Source organism: Vipera berus, assembly GCF_964194415.1.
Source record: "Vipera berus genome assembly, chromosome: 3".
NCBI classification, from domain to species: domain Eukaryota; kingdom Metazoa; phylum Chordata; class Lepidosauria; order Squamata; family Viperidae; genus Vipera; species Vipera berus.
In genome coordinates, this window is record NC_138204.1 from 146,229,377 (window position 1) to 146,253,617 (window position 24,241).

Consider the following 24,241-nt stretch of genomic DNA (forward strand, 5'->3'; position numbering starts at 1 on the left):
CTTAAAGTGCTGGTCAAATAAAAACAAAAGGAATGTGCTTGCTGGTTTATTATTATTTTTTTTTAAAAAACATGCCTTGCTTTTTTATCTAATTTAATGAACATAATGCAAGGAAGAAGGCAAATAATCCACCCATTTTTAAAAAAAGAAATAAAAAAACTGCTCCTGGGACATTCCATTAGATATGGAACTGGTTTTTCTCATGCTCAAAGTTTGGTGAAAGATTTCATCGCTAGGTACACTATGCAGTAGCTATATAGTTTTTTTTATGATACAGTCATACAGCTATTCCTTCCTAAAAATATTTATGCAGGCTCCTTGGTTTCTATTTTGACAACTTTCTATCTTTTGTTGTTGTTGTTGTTGTTAGTTGTGAAGTCGTGTCCGACTTTCTGTCTTAGAATTCTATTTTTAAATCTCTGCGATTTCCTCCAAATTTATCTCACTCCTCCAATTGCCTCCATGTTTTGTCCTAAAATGGGCGCCACTCATCTTAAAACTATCTCTCTGTTGTTCTGGAAGGCTGATATTTTTCTTTAAACTGCAGAGGGTTAACCTCAAGGGTTCTGTTGCTGTCCATGCTTTTGATGTTGCTCCACCCTGCTTAATTTCTTGACACTCCTCACTTACTTTTCATTCCTTTGCCTTTCCCAAGACTGGTGTTCAGAGGAGGGAGGAGGCATATCTTACAGGGAGGGCTGATTATTCTTGTAAAATGAAAGTTTTAATTTTATACCTTTTAAAACTTGGTGGCTTTTATTTTCATCCCAATTATTCTGCTGTTTCTTCACATGGCTCTGCAGGTCATTCATATTTTTTTCAGTTTAAAATATTTCAACAACAGCCTACGCAAAGTATTAAGGTGTTTTGTTGCCGTCTCTTTTATCAATTGCTTGAACTCGTGGGGGTCTGTATGGCTGATATCACATTTTCCATCTGCCTTTTCCAGATTCTTTCTTTGTTCACATTCTTTTGTGCCTTCATAAAAACTTCACTGCAGACAACATCGTATTTAGCTGCAACTTCTTGGGGTGGAAGAAAACTTCGGCTCTGAACTTGCAGATTGGAGGCATACAAAAATTCCATTTCTAAGCTAGCTGCTTCCAACTTTGAATTCCATGATGTTTATCGATTTAAAAAGACACACCTGACATCTAATTAACACTGGGAAGTTGCCCAGAATCAACTGGCAAGCTGATGTTACTCAAGACTGGGAGTTATCTACCCCATGTTACAAACGAGTTCAAAGGACAGCTTTGATCTTAAATCTTTGAGCCACAGCAACAATATCGACAAAATATGAATGCACTACAGCAGAAGCTGCTGGCACGCTTTGATTAGGATATGTTTAAGTGGTAAAGTTATGGATGAAACTGTTTTAGCAAAAAAAAAGAAGCAATTAAGACTTATATGCAGTGAGGAGAAAAACAAAAGAAAACAGAAGCACTGGCACTCCTTAGGGCAGGACCCATAGCTTAACTATCCAAGTACTGTAGGTGTGACTCATTAATACTTGTTTTTAAAAAGCTACACCTCTTGGAAACAAGCTCTGAATGCCAAACAGAAAATTGCCTGTGTGAAGAAATGGTAATTCATGTTACAACTAGCAGCTCTGTGGATTCCTGACAGTAAAGCATATACACCATTTACAGAATGATTACCATGAATGCGTTTCACACTATGTTTTGTTCTGAGAAAGACACCTGATAAGGAAGCAGAATCTTGGATCAAATAGCTTTTTCATGCACGGCTCTTTCCTGAATGGGCTATTCACCTGCATGGGAGGAGCAGACTTTCCTGAATGGGCAGTTTTCCTACAGGAGTGGAATAGGGGAGGAGGTGTATAGTTGGAACAAATCACAGTTTTTGCCTTGAGAATGAGAAAGTACAGAAGGGACCAGAACTGGGAGTTAGCTGAAGAAAGAGCCCTTGGGCTACAACATCTAATACCTCTCTACTACATGCCTCCTGATTCTAGCAGTATCATTTGAGTAGAGCTCTACTGATGTCCATCTCAGCAAGATGAGCAGAGTACTGTAGGTGTACTCGGTACAAATACAAGAACTGTAACAGGTATGGCTTGGTCACATTTTGTCAAGCTGACTACAACTTGAACCTCTAAGTCAAGGGTGTCAAATTTGTTGCATCATGTGACATGTCACGACGTATCACAACTTTTTTCCCTTTGCCGGAGCTGGGGTTGGTGCGACTTCTGTGTGACGCATCCAGCCTGTAGGCTGGCAGTTTGACACCCCTGCTCTAAGTTGAAATGATCCTTGGCTCCTCCATTTATTAAGAAAGGTATTGTCAAAGCAAAAATATCCAGTGTTTGCAGCATTGACAGGTATTGTTTTATTACAGATCAAATGTATTGTAGCATTGTATAGCCAGAACTGAGAATTGTGCATCAAAATCTCTAAGTTCTAGTCCCCACCTTAACTGTCCCTCATTGCTCACCCCAATGTAACCAATCAAGTCCATGCAAGATGTTTTCATAACAGTCGAAGCTCAGTTTGGTATGCAGCTCCCTCCTTCTTCCAGCTGGGTGACCTTGAGGCAGTGTCTGGATGAGGTACAACTACTTTCAATTTCCCAAGCATTCCCCCCTTCATTCCCCCTCCCCACAGTTCATGGCAGTCTCTCACCACCTAGCAGCACAGCACAGCAAGCATAAAGTGGCAGCTGACACATTTAAGCAAGTGAACAAAATACACATTGCTAACTACAGGATTCCTATCCATATAAGAATTAACATTTATTTTACTAAAATAATTTTACCAAATTATTTTGGTAAATAAAATATTGTCAATATGCCAAAAGTCTTCAAAATATTCTCTGGGCTTCCTAGGCCATACAGTAAATAACTGCAAATGAAGGAGAGTTGAAACTGGAAAGAAAATGCAAATAACACTGAGAGATTAATGTAATTACATTGTCACAGATTGCTGAGATATACACCACAACTTTTATAGAATTAAACTTTCTTCTTTTATGTGCAACTATATTGGAAATATTTGCTTAGACCCTTGGTGGCGAACCTATGGCACGTGTGCCACAGGTGCCACGCTGAGCCCTCTTTGGGATCACGCGCACCGTCACCCCAGTCCTAGGCCTTCAGCTGGGTTTTATAAAACCTTTTCGCTTTAGGCCTCTGCCGTCATGTGCAAAAAAAAGAAAGGTTCAATCAATCAATGTCAACTTCTTACGGGGAAAAAAAAAGATCTTGCAAAGTTGGAATTGATTGATTGAACTTTTTAGTCCCACCCAGTCTGCCGTTACCACCGCAGCCATGCCCACCCAGTGGGCCGCACCCACCCAATGGGCTGCACCCACCCAATGGGCCATGCCCACCCGGCACCCGATGATACATAAGTGGGTTTTAGGTTGCAGTTTGGGTACTCGGTCTCTAAAAGGTTCGCCATCTAGCCTGTGTTGTATGCAGTAGGATTTTACTGATCCTTAGTTCAATATTTTCCATTTTTAAAAAATTTTTTTAATATTGTTCTTATAATGTCAGGGTACTTTAACAATGTATTGTCAGATTTAACATAAAGAGTTGTTGGATAAGTTCTATCAGAATCAGTCATTTCTGGGAGAGGATTTCTTAATGGTGAATGTACAAACAGAAGAAGAAAATATCTATGCAAATAATTCTGCACCTACACTGAGTTATTTTTCTAACATTCTTGTGAGCCAATTTGCCAGTGAATATGCCAATGTTTAAAAGGCAGATGATCTACAAACCTGTCCTTGATTTTTATGACTGCCAGAATGTCCACAAACGTCTTGAGTATATGATCCTAAACACATGCTGCTTTAATTAAGACCGTGCAAGGAAATGAATATAGAAACATATGTTTGCTGTTTTTGAAATTGAGGTTATATGCCTGGCAATCTTTTTTTCATAAACACTACTTACAGGGCCACCAAATTACTCTTCCAGCTCAGACTCTATTATTGAAGGAGCATTTTATCCCCCACAATACATCCAGGTATATTCTTTGAAACTACTCTCTTGAAGCTTTCTGTTGATCAAGAACATCTGATACCTCTTCTCAGCTCCTGCCAACAATGTTAATGACATAAGCTTATGGGAGAGACTGTTCAAAATTGTTTTCCTACCTTGACTTTCTATTTTGCCTTTCCCCTATTTCTTTACATATTTTATAATTTCTAACTAAGCCATGAAGTGTTCCCTCTAAGCAATACCTCCAGTTTATATCCTTCTTTTCTAAACATCAATTCTGATTCACTTTGCTCTTTGCTCCTCACCTTATAGTATTATAAACTCTGCAACATTTGCTTTCTTGCTAATCCTCTAGTCGTGGGAAATAATTAACTCTTGAGATAGAAAAGTCTTTGGGTCCAAATAGTTGTCTAATAAGTTATACAGTTTTTTCCCCAAGCTGCCCTAGTATTTATTTTCTCACCTTCAGTAAGAAAGAGCACATGGGTAATACAGTTAAATCGATCTAAAAGCCAAACTACATTCTGCCTCTCAAAACAGCAACATCTGGCTTACTTGTACACCTTGAAAATGCCATGAACCATTATTGGCAGAAAAGGGAAAACAATACTGATACATTTAAAAATAATTTAAGGTTGGGGAGCAAATGAAGGCAATGTCATGAAAACAGAAAAACAAAAAGGATTGCCAGGACAAAAAAGGTTTGCTTTGGGGGGGGGGGGGTTAATACATTGCTTGCATGTTGGAATTGTTCCTAAATCTATCATCAATAGCAGAGAAGAGTTCAAGAAAACACCAAGAAAAGCAAGGGATTCAACTGCAAATAATTGTTTCCCGCCTCACTGCTGAAAAGCCCTATTGTGAGGTAAGTAAAATACAACTTTGAGAAAAAGTGCCTGCTGCGTTGTTGTACTCCACCTGAAGCAAAATTGCTAAGCATTTCAAGTTTTTCAGCTGAGCTGTCAATCAGGTCTGGCAGGCTTTAAGCATGATTTGCCACACCCTCTGTGAGAAACATTTTGGGATGTTTCGTTGAAGCATGCTGAGACTTAATCCCTACAAGATGGAGTGGTTGTTGGTGGGAAACTGACAACGCTGGATGATTTGTGGCCGATCTTAGATAAGATTGTATGGTTCCTGAGGAACCAATACAAAACATCCATTAAAAGTGCAGTGGACATGACACCCAATTTGTTTGGGATATCTGTGACTTAGTAATAAAGCTTATGTTTCTGAGAAAAATGCCTCAGGTACAGATCTGGAGAACCTCTATTCAAATCCTGTGCTGCTGTAAGCCAGTGTGTGGGCTAGTTCAAGTTCATGGGTTACTTATGTTGTCTCAGCTGAGCCTACCTCCCAGGATTGTTGTGGAGAAAAATGGGAGGAGAGACTATGTGCACCACCCTGATCTCCTGAAGCAGAATATAACTCTAAGAAACACACCAAAAATGTAGTTATATTACTGTGTTAGAATTAAACAGTGGTTTGGCTGTAAATAAGATAGCTTCCATTGTTTGGTGCCCAGTTCAAACTTTAAAACCCTAGCTAGTTTTGGATCCTTAGGGGACTTTTTTTCAAATCAACTGGTTTGCCCATGCTTTGAGATATGCCCTGGGGGTTTAAGGCACAGTAATACAACTCTTTCTCTATACACCTCTTGAGTTCCATGATGCCTCATAACTGAAACGACTTGTATCACTTCTAAATGTATAGTTGCATAATTGTTTAGAGGGTTTTTTGAATAGCTTTGTATAAAAGATAAAGGTAAAGGTTGCCCCGCACATGTGTGCTAGTCGTTTCCGACTCTACAGGCCGGTGCTCATCTCCGTTTCAAAGCCGAAGAGCCAGCGTTTGTCCGAGGACATCTCTGTGGTCATGTGGCCGGCATGACTAGACACCAAAGGCACACGGAATGCTGTTACCTTCCCACCGTAGTGGTCCCTATTTTTCTACTTGCATTTTTACGTGCTTTTGAACTGCTAGGTTGGCAGAAGCTGGGACGAGTAACAGGCGCTCACTCTGGTACGCGGCACTCGGGATTCGACCCGCCAAACTGCCGACCTTCTGATTGACATGCTCAGCCACCGCGTCCCTTTAGCTGTGTATATCACAAGATTATAATTTATAATTTTATCATTTGAGTTTATAGCTTGTAATGAGCTGTGAATTGTAAAAAATGCTTTGTACTATTATTATTTTTAAATATAATTGCAGTTTCGAGATTCATCATGCTAAAAATGAGCTTCTTTTATATTGTGAACTTTTATGGATGAAATAGATTTAAATCCTCTTTTTCATCTTTTAATAAATGCTAAAATAATCATATCAATTTAAATCCTATTTTCTGCAAAAAGGAGAGCTAAACATATGAAGGAACCTTCCCTCAGAAAATTTTTGAATAGCAATAGCACTTAAGACTTATATACCGCTCCATAGTGCTTTACAGCCAAGTGGTTTATAAAGTTAGCATATTGCCTCCAACAATCTGGGTCCTCATTTTACCAACCTCAGAAGGATGGAAGGCTGAGTCAACCTTGATCCCATCAGGATGGAACGCCTGAAAGTGAGCAGTGAGTTAGCCTGCAATACTGCATTCTAACCACTGCGCCACCACAGTCCCAGTTTACTCACCATTAGCAACTGTTCAGAGTTATGATAGCACTGGAAAAAGAGAAGCTGTGATCCCTGAAGTTGTGGCCATTACAGCATCCCTGTGCAGTTATGATTGTGAATGGGGCACTTGGCATTCAGTGTGTATCTATGATAGTCAGTTTCCTACATTCTGCAACTTCCATGCAAATGTATTCAAATGTTTGTGTAGAAGCTCTACTTGTGCACCCCTTTTTATTTTTAAGGGGAAAATATCCAATTTATCCTGTACTCTTTCAATTATCCCTCTCCTGGTGAACATAGGAGCTAATGTGCTGAGTCTCAGAATTGTGTATGAAGGCACTCAGATATTAGTGAAAAAGTCAGTCACAAAAAATTGTTAACTTCAAAATACTGCAAGTTTCTACTACAGTGTTTTGAAAAACTGTGGGTTAATAGATCACATTAATGTAGCTCATAATGTCAAGATTTGCATTACACTAGTATTTCTTATCTTGTTTCAGCTAACTTGTTTCAGGTTTTTTTTCTTGTTTGTTATGCATGGAAAAGCCTGTCAAGAAATAATGTAATTAGACAATTGCAAGTAAGACTACATATTGTTTATAGTGGGCAATTGGTGATCAAATTAAAAGAGTTACCTTTTTATATATCAAATTAGTTTATAAACATTTGGTATCTAGAGAAGCAAAAATGGGTTTAAGAATTTTTCTAAGTTGCTTGGAGTGGCATAAAAATAACAGTAATAAATACATTCAATTTACAAAGTAAGATTTGTTCTGAACTACTTTTAAATATAATCATATGGAATGCACCTTCTATAAAATTTTAACATTGCAAAATTTTAATGTATTGAGCTCTGCCTCTAATTAGACAATTACTAAGACCTCTTATTGATCTAAGCCCATATTTCCTTCCCATCCTTTAATGTTATTTTCAGATTTCAAGGGAGAACAATTAGTTTATGGAAAAAGCACAAGAAGTCACTCTTCCAATAGAACATTTTCCTCATCTTTAAAGCACTTCAGAAGGAGTAGTGCAATAGCTGTAATTCTTATACGGAAAAATAATTAGCTAATGTAAAATTTAAAAAATCCCAACTAGTTTTATAATTTCACATGACAATGTTTTACTGTTTAGTGTGAACTGACACACTTCAACAAACAAAAGTTTATAGTTCTGCAAATTGCTTATAATAGAAGAATGAGAACTGGCCAACCAAAAAGGCTTCAGATCTGGAAGTGTCTTTGTTTAGTTAAGTAAAAACTTTGTTATAAATTGCAAGCAAATGACCCTGAGGCTGTTTTGCTTTTATTGTGAAGCACAGACTCTTGTTTTATTCCTTTATCTCACTTGCCCATTCAGTGTATTCCAAGGAAATAGGGAGGTATTGTCTATTAAAAATAAAAGCCTAGGCGTTACTTAAGAAAATATTGGTAGCAACTACTTCCTAGATAGGGAATTCACATTCCTGTGTCTCAAATGGATCCTTGTGATTGAGGCATGGCTGGAGAGCATGTAGCAACATAAGATTTTCCCCATTCTCTTTTAATTAAGGTGGAAGAGCTTTTTTTCTTTTGGAGAGGGGAAAAACAAAAGAGAAACTAGAAGCTGACGTAATGCATTGGAGCTGGGAAATTTCTCATTACTAGCAACTCTCCGTAGCTTGCTCCTAGAAGTCAGTGTGCCTTTATCCTGATGATGTGCTTTCTCTTTGGCCCGTGGACTATCAGTTTCAAATTCACCTCCCCTAGAGAGCAGTGCTCTTACTGTACTCCTCCAGCGAAGTTGCTAGATAGGTGCAATCACTGCGATGTGGAAACAGCCCCAGTTCCTGACTATGGTTTTCTGATGTAGAGGGTGAAATTGAACATACCTCTCATACATTGCTCAGGAAAGGACATTTGGGCGAAGAAAAGGAGCTCTGCATCACCAACTCCCTTCCAAGTGAACTGGCCATAACAGTAATGGCTCTCCTGACCTCCTTTTGGTTCCATTGCTTAATCATCCAATGGAATCTGAGAAAACCAAATTTCACCATGATTCCCAATGCAGAATCCCCCATTGGGCTATGGTGGGATCTGGGAGGTCCAGGATCACAACATCAGCACCATAGGAGCCACAGATTACTGACACACAGAAGACAAAAGGGGTTTCCCTCAGTCGCTTCCATGCGCCACACCTTATACTCACTAAGTGACTCAAGCCGTGGTAAGACAAAAATACCATTTGAGTACAGGCAGAGCTTTTTTTCTCATAGAACGCTCAGAACAGAGTTCCGGCACCTTTTTTGGATGGAACCTTGTAGGGTAGGCAAGGCGGGTTGTATGACATGTGTGAGTTCCAGCACCTTTTTCTTTTACAAAAAAAAAAACGGAGTACAGGTAGTCCTCCGTTTACAACCACAACTGAGCCCAGTATTTATGCTGCTAAGTGAGAAATTTGTTAAGTGAGTTTTGTCCCATTTTACGACTTTTCTTACCATATTTGTTAAATGAATCACTGCAGTTATTAAATTAGTAACACGGTTGCTAAGTGATTTTGGTTTTCCCATTGACTTTGCTTGTCAGAATGCCACAAAAGGTCCCGTGATCCTGGGGCACCTGCAACCGTCATAAATAGGAACCAGTTGTCAAGCGTCCAAATGTAAATCACGTGACCATGGGGATACTGCAATGGTCCTGTGTGTGTGAACAATGGTCACAACTTTCTTTTTTTCAGGGCTGTTGTAAGTTCGAACTAAACAAACCGTTGTAAGTCGAGAACCACCTGTATCGCAGCCTCTATTTATTTAGCGTATGTATGGCAACTACAACCTCTAAACCCGTCTCTCTGCGGCTTCAGCCTTTTATTGAGCGGGCGGGAGCACGCGGACACGCATTCGCGAAAGAGCTGCCCAGGCGTCCTCGCGCCCAGGTAGAGGCTGTGTGGACGTGCTCTTCCACCCGCCCACCGGTTTCCAAATCAAATCAACAGGTCGTTACGCTGTGGGGCAGAGGTCTTCAAACTTGGCTTTTTTATGACTTGTGGACTTCAACTCCCAGAATTCCTCAGCCAGGCACGCTGGCTGAGGAATTCTGGGAGTTGAAGTCCACAAGTCATAAAAGGGCCAAGTTTGAAGACCCCAGCTGTGGGGGAAAGCTGGCTAGCCCGGTTCATAATCCCGCTCCCTCTTTGTGAAGCATAAGGGAACTTTCTCCACCGTCCCCGCTCCACCGCCCCCCCTCCTCCTCCTCAATTCCCAGCTTTTGGTGAAACTCTCGCCCGGGGAGAAGAGCGCGCGCCACAGGGCGCTGTCCCCACCCGGAAGTCAACGTTACATTGCGAGCTGGCGGAGCGATTATCCTCACCGGCAACTTCCAACCCTTCGCCGCCACACCGGGAAGCGCCCCACCTTCTGTAGGCTTTCTCCCGTGGGAGCCCGGGGCTCCTCGCTTGGCCCTCCCAGCTAGACTCCTTGTTGTCGTCAAGGGCGACAGGGCCACCAAGGGGGAGCCTTGCAAATGAAAGCGAGGACGTAAGTCTGCGCGGGGCGTTGGCTTCCACCTAGCCTTATGGGTTGGGCCCAGGTGTAAAGGCGCAGAGGCGGCGGCCCAGGAGTCTCTCCGGCAGGATCTAGTTTTATGTCTCTGGCTCGGCGGGAAGAGGGGGGGGGAGGAGGAGGAGGGACGACGGTGGGGTGGGGGGAGGCGAGGACCGGAATGAACTGGAGGGCGGTGGTTCTACGCCCAGACTTGTTAGTTCAAAAAGATTCCCAAAAGTTGCGGTTTCGTCCTTCCTGTGCCTGTTAGGGAGGAGACTGGCTGATCTCCTCCTCCTCCTCTCTCCTCCTCCTCCGCCACCACCACCAGTAACGCCGCCGCTTGGTTTTCTTCTCACCTGGACGCTGCTGCTGAACGCCACCGGGACCGGCCTCTCTTTCTTTCTCCCCCAAACTGCTAGTCTTTTAACTTACTTCTCCTTTGTCTTCAGCCCCTCTCCTCCCACTTTTTGTGTACCTGTCCCGGCTTCCTCTCTCCTACCCCCCGACCGCCCCCCCTCCTCCTCCTCCTCCACCAAACCAGCCGCTTCGCTTTCTGCATTGCGTAAGGGAACTAATTGGGGGCTTCGCGCTACTCGCTTGTTTGCTTCTGCCAGAAGCGGGGAGGGAGAAAGAAAGAAAGAAAGAAAGAGAAAAATAAATAAAAAACAACAACTAGAATACAGCCCTCCTCCAGGACACCTCTTCCGTTCCGTCGGTGCAAGTTGATGCTTTTCTGGTGATCTGGCTCTTCTTTTCATTATCCGAGGCAGCACGCTTGAGTTAATACAGCTTTCAAGATGAGCATGAATGGATCCCATCCCAGGCTCAACACCTTGGGCAGGATGGTCCGAGCGGAGTCCGGCCCGGATATGCGCTACGACATGAATTCCCATATGATGATGGGAGGAGGAGGAGGCGGCGGCGGCGGCGGCGGGGGAAGCGGCCATACTCATAAAATGTATTATGTCCAGAAAAGCTATGTCGGGGACATCAACTCGGAAGGATATACGTAAGTGCAAAACAATATGTCACGTATCTACCTCTCCTGGTATATGCGTGTGCCTAGGTTTTCCTCTTTCTCTCTGCAAATAAATAAAAAGTTGCCCTGTTAAGGAGGAATGGACACATCCCCATCATGGACAGCTATAGTTGGTTGCTGAAACCTGTCGTGGCTTCCTGTCGTGGCTTCCTGGAATATAAATACCGCGCTGATTCAGTTGTGCATCTGTGTGAAGAAAGAAGATCTAGTTGCAACTCATTTTATCCTCAGTTTACTCACTCCTCCTTTTATGGAGAAGTTGCTCTGCATTTGGACTTAAGAGTACAGTATGGGAAAGATTATTTCTTGTGATACCTTAAAAAAAGTCCAGGACAGAGTTCATACAATAGGTTCTGATTGCAACTTTTGATGATACAATGGCTTTTGGCAGTTTTGGGTTATGGCTATTGAATTGTAGGATAAAGGGGAGATCAGATGGATGATTCACCCATCAGTACAGTATCTTGTGGGATTAAAACTAATAGTTTTAACTTTGTGGAGAGCATAAAGTTTTCTGCTGACTAATGTCCTTTTTGCTTACATGGTTCTGATTATTATCCTTTTGATAATGGAATTGCTGTAGTCTTTATATCAACACCCAATTCCTTTTAGAGTTTATCAACTTTAAGGCTGGAAAGTTGTTTTGTGCTTTCAAGAGAGAGTCCTACAGAAGAATAGTTTGGCTTTTGTTGATCCACTAAGAAGGATTTTAAAAAATTATATGTATTCTTGAGAAACACTGCTTCAAACGCCTTATTTTTCCTGTTGTGGAGACAGCATGCTGGTTAGGAAGCTGCATGCAGTTATGAACCATTTTTACATGTATAATTGAAAAGCACAATACTGATAGTGTTGCAAACACTACTTAGCAGGAGCAGTTATTGACCTTGGCACTTCCCTTGACTACATATTACCTTCTCTAGATATATGATCACAAGGAGCATTCACATGCATATGAGAGAGAGCAGGCACCTATGGCTTGCCTGTGCATGAATAAGCAAGTGGGAGTATCATATATGACAAGTATATGAGATTGTGTCTGATTTCTGACATCGAACTGTTTCTGCAGGAAGGGTATTGTGAATACTAGCCCATTTAACTGGTTTATGTCCTATTTATTTTACTTGGTTAGCAGGGCTTGTTTTCACTGGTGTGAATCCTTGGCAGAATTACCAAATAATACTTAAGATTAAAAATTGACAGACTTTATAGAGGTGTGAATCTTGGCTTCTCCCTTCCCAAATTAGTAGTTGATTTTGTCATCAAAGTTTCTTTTCAGAACCACCATCTTTTTTGTTTAATGAGGCTCAGTAGAGTTCTTTTTTTCTTTCTTTGAATAACAAAATTGGAAAGTTTCTTTTAGCTCCTTCCATTTTGCATCCTATCTTGTAGCATTGCTGTGGTTCATTATGTGATGTAGTGCTCTAGCAGTGCTGCTGATAAACTATTAAAGGAAGTTAAGAATGTTGCTTCTTCATTCCGGCTGTGTGAACCACTAAGACACAAATTTAGAATGTCCACTTTAAAGAGACCTGCTTATATTTGAAAATTAAATCTCCTCTTTGTGGATGGCATACATTCAAAGGCAACTGATAAAACATGCTTGTTTTTAATCTCTTACTGTGTTTAATGTTTGGAAAGTAATTCTTTTCTTAGCCCTCCTTCCCTTTCTTTGCAAAAGTTATTTCATATTGTTTTTTCCTCCATGTGGGCAATTTACTAACCATACAGATTCTACATTTATGGTTAATTCAAGGTGCTGGTGATGACCTATAAAGCCCTAAATGGCTTGGGTCTGGGTTATCTGAGGGAACACCTGAGGGAACATCAAGCTCCCTTCGTCCAGTGCGCTCCCACAGGGAGGGTCTTCTCAGGGTATTGCCGGTAAGAGACTGCCGGCGGACAACACCCAGGGATAGGGCCTTCTCAGTGGGTGCGCCTGCCCTTTGGAACCAGCTGCCAGTGGAGCTTAGGACCGCCCCCGACCTCCGTTCGTTCCGCCGGGACCTGAAGACCTGGCTCTTCGAGCTCTCTGGCCCAGGCTGAGAATTTTAATTTTAATTTTAACTGGGGTTTTATTTGTTCAGGGACGGATATAATTTTTTTTTAATCTGTTTTTAACTTTTGTATTTTTTGTTTTAATCACCCTGTAAACCGCCCTGAGTCCTTCGGGAAAGGGCGGTATATAAATATAATAAAATAAATAAATAAATTTACCATATATTACCTTTCATTGAATACTTACTTTGATACACATTTATGGTTATTGAGATATTCTCATCTGTTGTTTGAGCATATTGAGACTTTGTAGAAACCTTAGAGCCAGTTTGGCGTAGTGGTTAAGGTATCAGACGAGAAAATGGGAGGTGGGGATTGTGATTTCTACTCCCATTTTAGGCAGAAAGCCAGCTGAGTGACCTTGGGTTAGTCACTCTTTTTCAGCTTTAGGAAGGAGGTAATAGCAACTTTTGAAAAACTGCAGGAACTGAACACACACACAAACATATATAATTAACTCTAGTTAATAACTGATTAATAGCCCTGTCACTGGTACAATAATATTTTTGTCTGTGCTCTATATTTAATACTCTCTTCAGAGTATTAACCCAGCCTAGTTTGGAAACTATTATGCAGAAACATTCAGCAAAATCAGTACATTTTATGGACATTTATCTCCATGGATTCAGAATAAGTAGAAATTCAGATACAGTGGAGAAATTAATGAATTTCTGTCATTTAATTGTTAAAAACCAAAAGAGCTCTGCAGAAATTGTGTGAATTAAATTAAGATCAGATGCCAGAAATAGATAATGGAGGACATCCGAAAAGTGAAATTGGTTTTTTAAAAGGCAATTTGAACAACTACTTTTCGTGCAAAAATGAATTGAATTGCTTAGGCGTGTACAGTATATAGCATTCTTTCAGCCATTAATAGTTAACATATTTTTTTCTTTTCTTTCTGGCTATTTTCTGAATTTTCCTGTCTTTTTTGCCTGCAGCATCAACATGTAGTTTTTGTTACTTCTTGTCATCTTCTCTGACTACCATACTTGGTATGTTTAATTCTTAAGAATATATAACTCTTCAACTTTAGGCATTTAGAAATAGCTGTAACATTTGAGGAAGTTTGCATACTGAAATATAGAAGTATTGGCATATATATTTCTGGATGCAAACTTATTTGTCAGTCAGAGTTTCAGCAGACTTGCCTGTGAGGTTAGGGTCTGGTTTTCTTAATTTTTTTATTTATTTTTGGTTGTTCATCTTCCAGCTTGGAGTTTACTGAAATGACAGTGCCAGCCTCTCCCTCCCCCCAAGGGTTGAGTAAGCTGTCTGTTCTCAGCTTCACAGTTGTGGGAATCTAGGAACAAGTTGGTTTCTGCAGCAGTTTCATTGATAAGGAATGGAGATTGCAAATGCAATGGCTAGTGATTAACTCCATCCACACTTTGCAAAAAGGTTCTCCCCAGTCAAAGCTCCTTTATCACTCTGTTTCTTTTTCCACTCATTTGTAAAGCATTTTATCTCGGAGAAGCCCCTATCTAGCTTGCTTTCTCCAGTATCAGGCATGAGGGATGGGTGGTGTGCACGTGTTTTCCCTTCCTCTCTCTCCTCCTGTATTTGTGTTTTTACTTTTCCTTGTGCAGAGCAGGAAGTACATGGTTCCTTCCAGGCAACATTGCCAAACTCTCCTTACCTATATCAACTCACAGAAATCCAGTAGAATTTGCCAGTGGAAACAATTTCCTTTTATGGAATCAAGAGGGAGGAAAGATGATTTTTTTTCTTCCCCGTTAACTGTTTTTTTGTATTTGCCTACAAAAATCTCATATAGTCCATCAAGCCCCCCCCCCAGAACAGATGTTGAGAGCTTTCAAAGGAGGTGGGGGGGAGGCAGGGGAAATTTAGTAGCACATAAGTAGAATTTGTTCAAGCAATATTGGGTGTTGCTTTTAGAAATTCTTACTCCTGTATGCAAAGTCAATATTTTCATATTGCTTATTACGTGTGGAGAAGTGGTGATAAAATTTAATTTGTGATTAAATTTGGGTTGCATTTGCTTCAAAACCATAATTTCCAATTCCTTAATTTATCAATGTTTAAAATAGGGTAAGAATTGTTACAAGGCAAGGCTGTCTTTTATATGCCTTTTATATACTTATACATTTAAATCTATCTATGCAGCGAACTTACTTGCAGAGACAAGTAGAATACAGGTAGCAGTCTGTACATTCATGCAAAGACTAGAATTACAACTTCATCTTTTTTTAAAAAAAGGTTATTTTTCCCCCTTTATTTCCAAATGCTTCTTCTTGGGGTAGGGGTGGGGCAGGGCAGGGCAGGGCAGGGCATTACAGACTATGTGAACAAATGCAGCCACTATGTTTGTTAATGAAAATGACTGCTATACCATCACAATTCCAAGACGAGAATAAGGAGTGTCCCATAATATCCATGACTAATGAAAAGATCACTTGATAAAAAACAGAGCATGCAACCTGATTGCCAAGCATAATCAGATATAAAGAGCTAATAACTGTAGGTGGGTTTGTGCAGGTAGGGGAGACTAAAAGCAGTTAAAAAGTAAATAAAGAACTAGGATATTTCAGCTTTTCATTAAAAAGGGGTAAAGCTGCTTTACCCCTCTTTGAGAAAGTTTATTTATTTATTTATTTAATTTAATTTAATTTTTATACCGCCCTTCTCCCGAAGGACTCAGGGCGGTGTACCGGGCAATACAATAAAATACAATATATAAAAATTAAAAGAAATATTAAATACAACAGCCCAATTCAATAAATTAATACAAAGCATTAAAATACCCCTAAACCCATCAGACCAGGCCAGCTTGTTCAAATAAATATGTTTTTAGGTCACGTCGGAAGGAGCGAAGGTCGGGAGCTGTCCGGAGCTCCACCGGTAAACGGTTCCAAAGGTCTGGCACGCCCACAGAGAACGCCCTCCCCCTGGGGGCCGGAGAGGGCATCACTGAGGTGGTTTGGGGTAGAAATAAAAAGCTGGGTATCATCAGCATATTGATGATACCCAACCCCAAAACCACGAATGATCTCACCCAGCGGCTTCATATAGATGTTGAACAGGAGAGGCGAGAGGACCGACCCCTGAGGCACTCCACAAACGAGAGGCCTCGAGGCCGACCTCTGCCCTCCTGCCAGCACCGACTGCGAACGTCCCAGGAGGTAGGAGGAGAACCACCGTAAAACGGTGCCTCCCACTCCCAACCCCCGAAGATGCCGCAGTAAGATACCATGGTCGATGGTATCAAAAGCCGCCGAGAGGTCTAATAGGACTAGGACAGAGGAGCAAAAGTTAGGAGATTTTGTAGAGTTTGGTATGCAGAATTGGCACACCTGAGCAAGTGCAGGTGTCATACTCCAATAACTGTGCTGATCTTTCATAAATTGAGTTGTGCAAGTGGCACATTACAAAACATACTATGCAAGTGTGCTAGATAGATTGCTATGCAAAGAAGCACTTTTTTATCCCTACTGAGCGCTTCAGCTAGCAATTGCTGTTGGTGTATTATCTGAATGCAGAATGTACATTACTTCCAGTTTCTGCTAATTAGAAAATTAACCTGTATGTCTTTAGAAAAATAATTATGTCTGAACATAATTATATATACCATCAGTGTCATGAGTGTACTATTATTAGTCTTTTGTTTTTTTCTTCAAAAAGGCTAACAGTTGCTTCTATGAATATTACTTGTAAGTTCTTAACATGTAACATTGACTGGGAATGGTGCTAGACTCTGTTTTGCAATCTCAGGTATCTGGATAATTCCATCTTGCATTTTTAAAAGAAAGCAAGGTTCTAGTCCCCATTGTTGCAATTACAGAATTCTACTTGTGATAATGGAATGGATGGCATGCCAGTGTTAAAGCTCACCTTAGTAATTTAGATATCTAGCAGGTGTCAAAACTATAGAAATATGTTCTTAGGGAGGAGCACCAGCTCTAAGTGGATATCAAGTGACCTTGAGGCATTGCCTTGTTGTCTCTACACTTATGCTGTAGCATGTCTATTTGTATTAAAGAAGAGTAGCAAGTTTTAATTTATTGCCTTGGCTCAAGGGAAGCAAAAGGAATTAGGTCTGCCAGGGAGAAGAAAAGTTCAATTCAATCAATCAGTCAATCAATCAGTCAATCAATCAATCAGAATAGAGCTGGAAGGAACCTTGGAGGTCTTCTAGTCCAACCCTCTGCTCAAGCAGGAGATGCTATATCATTTCAGACAAGTGACTGTCCAGTCTCTTCTTAAAAACCTCCAGTGATGAAGCACCCATAACGTTTGGGGGCAAGCTGTTCCACTGGTTAATTGTTCTTTGTTAGAAAGTTTCTCCTTAATTCCAGGTTGGTTCTCTCTTTGATTAGTTTCCATCTGTTGTTTCTTGACCTGCCCTCTGGTGCTTTGGAAAATAAATTGACCCTTTCCTCTTTGTGGCAACCTCTCAAATACTGGAATACTGCTATCGTGCGTGTGCACGCGTGCAGCATACAAGGCGGGGCTAGTGCCCGCATGATATTCACTAGCCCTGCCCCGTTCTTGCATGGCACAGCGCCTTGTTTCTGCACCCTGCAGTGCGACGGTGGCCCCTTTTTGAGCCCTGTGGCATGATGCCCATTTTTGCACCCCGCGGTGCGGTGGTGGCCCATTTCCACACCCCGTGGAGTGTCGTCTATTTTTCTGCCCCACAGTGTGGCAGTGGCCCATTTTTGCACCCAAAGGCACAGCGGCAACCTGTTTTTCCTGTTTTTGCGCTAGCACAAGTGGGGGGTGCGTGCGCACATGCACGCACACTGGCCAGCCTGTCCCGCGGCCCAGTGGCCAGTAGGCCGTAGCCCATTACCAGGCTGCGGCCCACAAGTTGGGGACCCCTGGTTTACTTTCCAAACCTATTTTTTAGGGTGTTTAGCACAAGCCAGCATCTTGGTTTATTATAGTGAATTTCTAGGGTTTCGAGTGGCAGTATTCAGCCAGGACCTGCAGTGCTCTTTTTAGGCTATCATAAGTTTGGGCGAACAGAATTACATCATCTGTATGTAAGGGAATTGCTATATATTTTTCTGCCAGTTATAGGGCACTTTCCTCTATGAAATGTTTTAATAAATTCTTCCATTTGGGAGATGCCTGAGCCTGTTTGAGAGCCCTGATTTTACCAGGGAGGTACTCTATGATTCCTCAGAGCACCTTGCCTATGTTCAACTAGTGCTGACTTGCAACTCAGGATGACTGTATTGTGGAAAAGCAGCCCAAGCAAGTGTTCTTTGTTCTTTGAGCACAACAATATATATATTTTAAATAAAAGAGCTACTACTTGTGCCACTATTATTGTACTAGACAACATTCTGCTTTATTTAGCTTTTCTAAATAAAAATTTAGAATGGCATCCAAAATATATATTTTAAGCTTCATAGCTGGGAATAATATTCTACTGGATAATTCCAAAGGATGGCACTCTTGTAAACGTGCTGTTCTATTTTATCTCCTTTGCTTCCTAAAGCCTAAAAAAAAAGATTAAATGTTACTACAGCTTTTGTATTTATAACAATTGTACAATATGGTAAAACAAATCTGAAAGTAGGATCCTCAGATGGGTGAATTTCAGATACAGGACTACAACTACAACTCTGTTTGCAAATTTGACTATGTCACTTTGCAGTCAAAGTCAGTTTACCTGGGGAATGGGTCACAGTAAAACCAACTTTCCATGTTATTTTAATTTGTATGAATATGTAAATTCCTCTCAAAAACATTTTAAACTATGTTGTGCCCTTCAGAGTCTCCTTCGTATCACAACTTTCTGGATGGTGCTTTGGTCTCCTAATACAGCTTTTTTAAATTGGAGTCCCTTGAGGTCTCTGGATTTTAATTCTCAGAATTCCCTAGCTAGCATGGCTGGTGGCAAGGAATTCTGGGAAGAGAAACTGCTGGCTTATGTATTATATTTTTCTTTGCTGAATAGACAAGTTTTTATTTTCAGAAAAGAATGGATGAAAGAAACGTTCCTCATGAAAGGATTTCTACCACATGACTGTTTCACTAACAAATGAAATCCAAAACAATCTATAGATAGTTTAAAGTTCCACCATCAGTTTATTTTGGGAGCTTGCATGGGTGTGTTCAGTGTTGGCAAATTTCTGATGGCTGTTTCTTTATAACCAAACATTATCATATAGAACCTCAGTCTCTTATACATAGTGCCCTCACCAAAAGGTCAGTTATGAGAGTCTGGGAGGCAGTCTGATTTTGGAGATTGCTTAAGATAAATTTTCAGATAAGATTTATAATATTTTTTAAAAGTTGAGATTTCAGAGATCTGAACTGACCTTCCTTCATATGACCTGAGGCTTATAAATATACCTATTTTATCCTTGACATTTAGGGCATTTAGTACCCAGAAGAAAGTATCTGAACAGATGGCCAAACTAAGAATTCATTTGCATTAATGGAACAAATGAAACTTTTGCTCCTGGTTCCTCACCTTACCCTTTCGTGACATACTTTCAGGATAAAACTGTACAACTGAGAGTAGGAAACCTTTCTGTTGATAAACTGCAAATTATTCAGGAATCTAAAAGTATGTATAATGTGTCTTCCACCTGGGCCTAGTTAGTGTCAAATGTGTACTTTGGATGGTTGGATCTTGAAATTGGAATAGCCTGCATATGTTGATTACTGATTACATATTGCTTTATGGATAGCTTTAATTGATTTAATTGGGAATGAGTAACGAGAAAAGGAAGATACTATCAAAGGTAAAAAGGAGGTATATGTATTTAAAATGAGAAGAAAGAGCTCCTGACAAAAAGTTCACAAAAATGCGACTTTTGAGATAGTATTGACTGCTGGAAATACTCTGGGAGAGATTTCCAAAATGAGGCTTAAAAAAAGGGGCACCCCCCCTGTATTTTATACTAGTGCTTTAGCTGTGCTATGACACCCTATATGTCCCACCCACCCCCAGTTAATACTTAAAATAGTTTTCTTCAACCCAGCCTCCTCTAGTCTCTAATTCTTTGCAATTCTCTCCCTGTATTGACTGGCCAAGAGGGAATTAGAGTTCAATGCACCGTAAAGGTGCCAATTCAACAGTGAACACTGTTTTAAGAACTTTCTCCTAAATTTTCTCATTTGTATGGATTTGATCTAGTGAAAAAAAAAATCCAATTCACAGCAGGTTAGCTGCTGCAGCATGTTCCCACAGTAGTTCCACAGAGTGCAGACTCAGCATCGTAATACCTCAAAAAGGAGTGACCCAAGTATCATCAGGATCTTTCTGAAGTCAAGCAGGTTACAACACTTTAATTTAAATAAGGTGTGTTATGATCTTTTGGAAAACACATTTATAATTAATGGTTGATTTCAACAGTGTAATTGGTATTCTCTTTCTCACCCTTGCTCTTTCAGTCAAAATGGAACGGCCACAGTGTCCCGGCGTCAGAACACCATTCAGGACCTTCTGCAAGTTTGCTCGGATTGCCTCATGCGCGCTGAGCTCATAGTGCAACCTGTAAGTTGGGCCACGGTGTTGCTTCACTATTTTCAATAAGGGAACAATGGCAGATATTGCAGAAAGCAAATCAACATGTTAATAAGAATGCATAAAATGATAGAACAACACTTGCTTTATATTGAAAAAGCTTAGGGTTCATTTTCACAGCACAGATACAGATACAGATACAGACAAAGACAAAGAGAGAGAAAGGCGGGGAGGGAGAGAGAGAAGGCACCAGATGTCAACCTGGTGATTGCATCCATTTTGTTCCTTTGGAAACATGAAAGTGGCTTGTTGTTGCTTTCTTCCATCTGCCTTCCACCCCATCCAGTCAGTAGCCAAATTGCCCTGCTCATTTCAGGTTTTAAAAAGATCAGGAGTAATGCCCATTTGGGAGATGCCTTGGAGTGTTACTTCAGGTCAAACAGGCCACAAATAGAAAAATAGGCCGGGTTCATATATTGCTTATGTATCGTGCTTCTGCTCGATTATCGAGCACACCTGAGTTATATTAACATTAAACATGATAATTTGTCGTGCCATATGCATATATTCATCTTTTGGTAGCTGCTTGTTAGAAAGAAATGCTAATCAATACCTGTTCATTCCCAAAGAGAATCATCATCAATATAAATTTTAGGTGTGGCTTCTTTTTGACATCTACTTCATTGTATCCTTTTTTTGGGCCTCCCATTTTCTTTCTTTTTGTCTCTTGAATTCATTGTTCTGCCAATTAGCATCTCCAAGAGAATGCTGAGGGTGAGAAGTAATCAATAAAAACATCTGTAGAAAAGCTAAATAGGACCCAGTTGTCTTCACAGTGGCAAAATATGTTTAATTCCTTTTAACTTTTGTATTTTTGTATTTTTTATATATTTGCCCTGTTCACCGCCCTGAGTCCTTCGGGAGAAGGGCGGTATATAAATAAAATTATTATTATTATTATTATTATTATTATTATTATTATTATTATTATTATTATTATTATTATTATTATTATTATTATTATTATTATTATTATTATTAGCAGTCTTGTATAAAGACATTATTTCCAGTCTCCTACTATATTTAGTAATAACTAATGATTCACAGCACAGACGTTTTCATACGGTATTAGCTACATATTGCCTTGATTGTTTCATTTTCTCTACACAAATCCAAGATCACTTTCCTAATTTGTCCCTGCTAGTTTTGAGCCTCTCTGTGTATTTATGAAGTTAAGATTGGAACAAAGCCTGTGTCTGTCTCGGGCACTCTAGGAGTTGAGGTTCACAGGTTGTTAAGTTGTCATAAGTTGCCCACCCTTGCTTTACATTGCTCTACCTTTAATTGATTATAATATCTTCAAACAACAAGTGTAGCATTCAGGAATTGCAGAAACAAATATTGAGAAGCTTGATCCAATTTATTACACAAAATACTGATCATTTGCTAGGAATGATTTATAAATTATTAATAAAGTATTGCTCAAAGTCTGAACAACTTTATGATTGTATAATTAAATGGTTATAGAACATGAATATAGTTACAGGCATACAATGGTGAGAATTTCAATGGAAAAAGAATGTTAAATTTACTTCAAACGTTATACTTGCAGTTGTTTTTTTATTGGCAGGTTTTACCATTGGCAAATCACTCTAGCCTTGATTGCTGAAATGAATAATTATTTTTCTTAAAAAATGTTGGAAATGTATCATAGTGGGATCCATCTTTCAGATATGGTGGCAATGCTGCAAAGTGTGACTTTATTGGAAACTGATTTACTCTGGAACAGAATGAATTTTGAAAATTGCAATCCATTTCCAAGCAGAGATATTTTTATTAAATTTTACCAAACCAGTATACTATATACCAAAACATAGTAGAAGTATTATTATATATGTTAATAGCTGCAAAGATTTTATATGCCTTTTTTAGAAATGTCAGTTAGTTTCTTCTTTGGAAGAATGGGAAATGAGCCTGTGGAAGTATGCCTCATTATCTAAAATAGCTTTTTTTTAAAAAAAAAATGTGAACCTGATGCGGAATTCAGTTGGAACTGAAAACTCTTTTTGCATTATAATCTCATACATGGAATTGTATTGCACTCAAAAATGTTGATTCTTTTAAAATATATGATAAAAAATTGAAAAGAAAAATATTTTTAAAAGACCAGGCAAACATGTATGTAGCCTTACCTTTGCTTGCACTGAACTGCATTTGCCATTTCAAAATCCCCACCCCCACTCCACCCACATTTGGAGCTCTTTTCTATCTCCTAATTTATAATCTTATGTGTATAATTTGGAAAGCAGTCTATCTAGTGCATTTTGCAATAGCTGTAGTTGTCCAAATTCTGTACAAAGACTTGTAAAGGATGTCATAGTAGTCTTACATTTTTCAACAGTATTAATAAATTTTTTTAAAAAAAATCCATTTATATCCCGCCCTTCTCCGAAGACTCAGGGCGGCTTACAAGCTTAGCAGTAGCCTTCATTCTATGTATATGCCTGCTTATTAGGGCTTTCACACACCCCCCCCAAGCGGCATTATTACAAAGTCAGCTTAATTGCCCCCAACAATCTGGGTCCTCATTTTACCTACCTCGGAAGGATGGAAGGCTGAGTCAACCTTGAGCCTGGTGGGACTCGAACCTGCACTAATTGCAGGCAGCTGGTGTTACTTAAGGAGGCATTAGCCCACTGCTCCACCAAGGCTCTTGATCTCTCTCTCTCTCTCTCTCTCTCTGTGTGTGTGTGTTAATATAGTGATTTATGCTTTATTTTGACTGTTTTAGGAACTAAAGTATGGAGATGGTATCCAAATTAGCAGGAACCGAGAGCTGGAGGAATGCTTTACTCAGGCAACCGAACACATGGAGATGCTTGAAGCGTTGATCAGAGAAATGAGACAAATGGGTCAGCCATGTGAGCTCTACCAGAAAAGGTATTGCCATTGTATTGGTAACTAAGTAGCATGTCTAAGGTACTGAAATACTGAAATAGTAAACTCTGTCACATTGAATAAACAAGTAGATACATGTGGATGATGGGAGTTATTCTAGGCGACGTAAATCTAGAGTCATGTGATGCACCCTTTATTTTGCCGGATGAACAGTAAATAATTCAGCTCTCATCTAATGTCAGCCTTCCTTAATAAGCCACATAGGAAACACAGCTAGATAAACTAAATCTACTTTATTGTAAAGGTAAAGGTAAATGTTCCCCCGCACATGCGTGCTAGTCGTTTCCAATTCTAGGGGCCGGTGCTCATCTCCGTTTCAAAGCCGAAGAGCCAGCGCTTCTCCGAGGACGTCTCCGTGGTCATGTGGCCGGCATGACTAGACTCCAAAGGTGCACGGAACGCTGTTACCTTCCCACCGTAGTGGTCCCTATTTTTCTACTTGCATTTTTACGTGCTTTCGAACTGCTAGGTTGGCAGAAGCTGGGACGAGTAACAGGCACTCACTCTGTTACGTGGCACTTGGGATTCGACCCGCCAAACTGCCAACCTTCTGATCGACAAGCTCAGCGTCCTAACCCACTGAGCCACTGAATCCCTCTACTGTAAGGCTACATTAATAGAATCTTGCAACTCTGAAGGTAC

The 24,241-nt window shown here is 40.1% G+C and overlaps 1 protein-coding gene across 3 annotated transcripts in view; it reads left to right on the top strand.

Annotated features, from left to right (window-relative positions):
* Positions 1–10,387: 10,387 nt before the first annotated feature.
* Positions 10,388–24,241, top strand: part of DSP (desmoplakin) — a 50,070-nt gene continuing 36,216 nt past the window's right edge. For 2 of the 3 annotated variants that reach the window (XM_081325942.1, XM_081325943.1), the window contains exons 1-3: positions 10,388–11,106; positions 20,569–20,671; positions 23,433–23,581. In XM_081325942.1, the coding sequence (XP_081182068.1) occupies positions 10,895–11,106; positions 20,569–20,671; positions 23,433–23,581 (464 nt within the window). In that variant the 5' untranslated portion in view covers positions 10,388–10,894. The remainder of the gene's footprint in view (positions 11,107–20,568; positions 20,672–23,432; positions 23,582–24,241) is intronic. The other variant, XM_081325944.1, reaches the window with a different exon arrangement.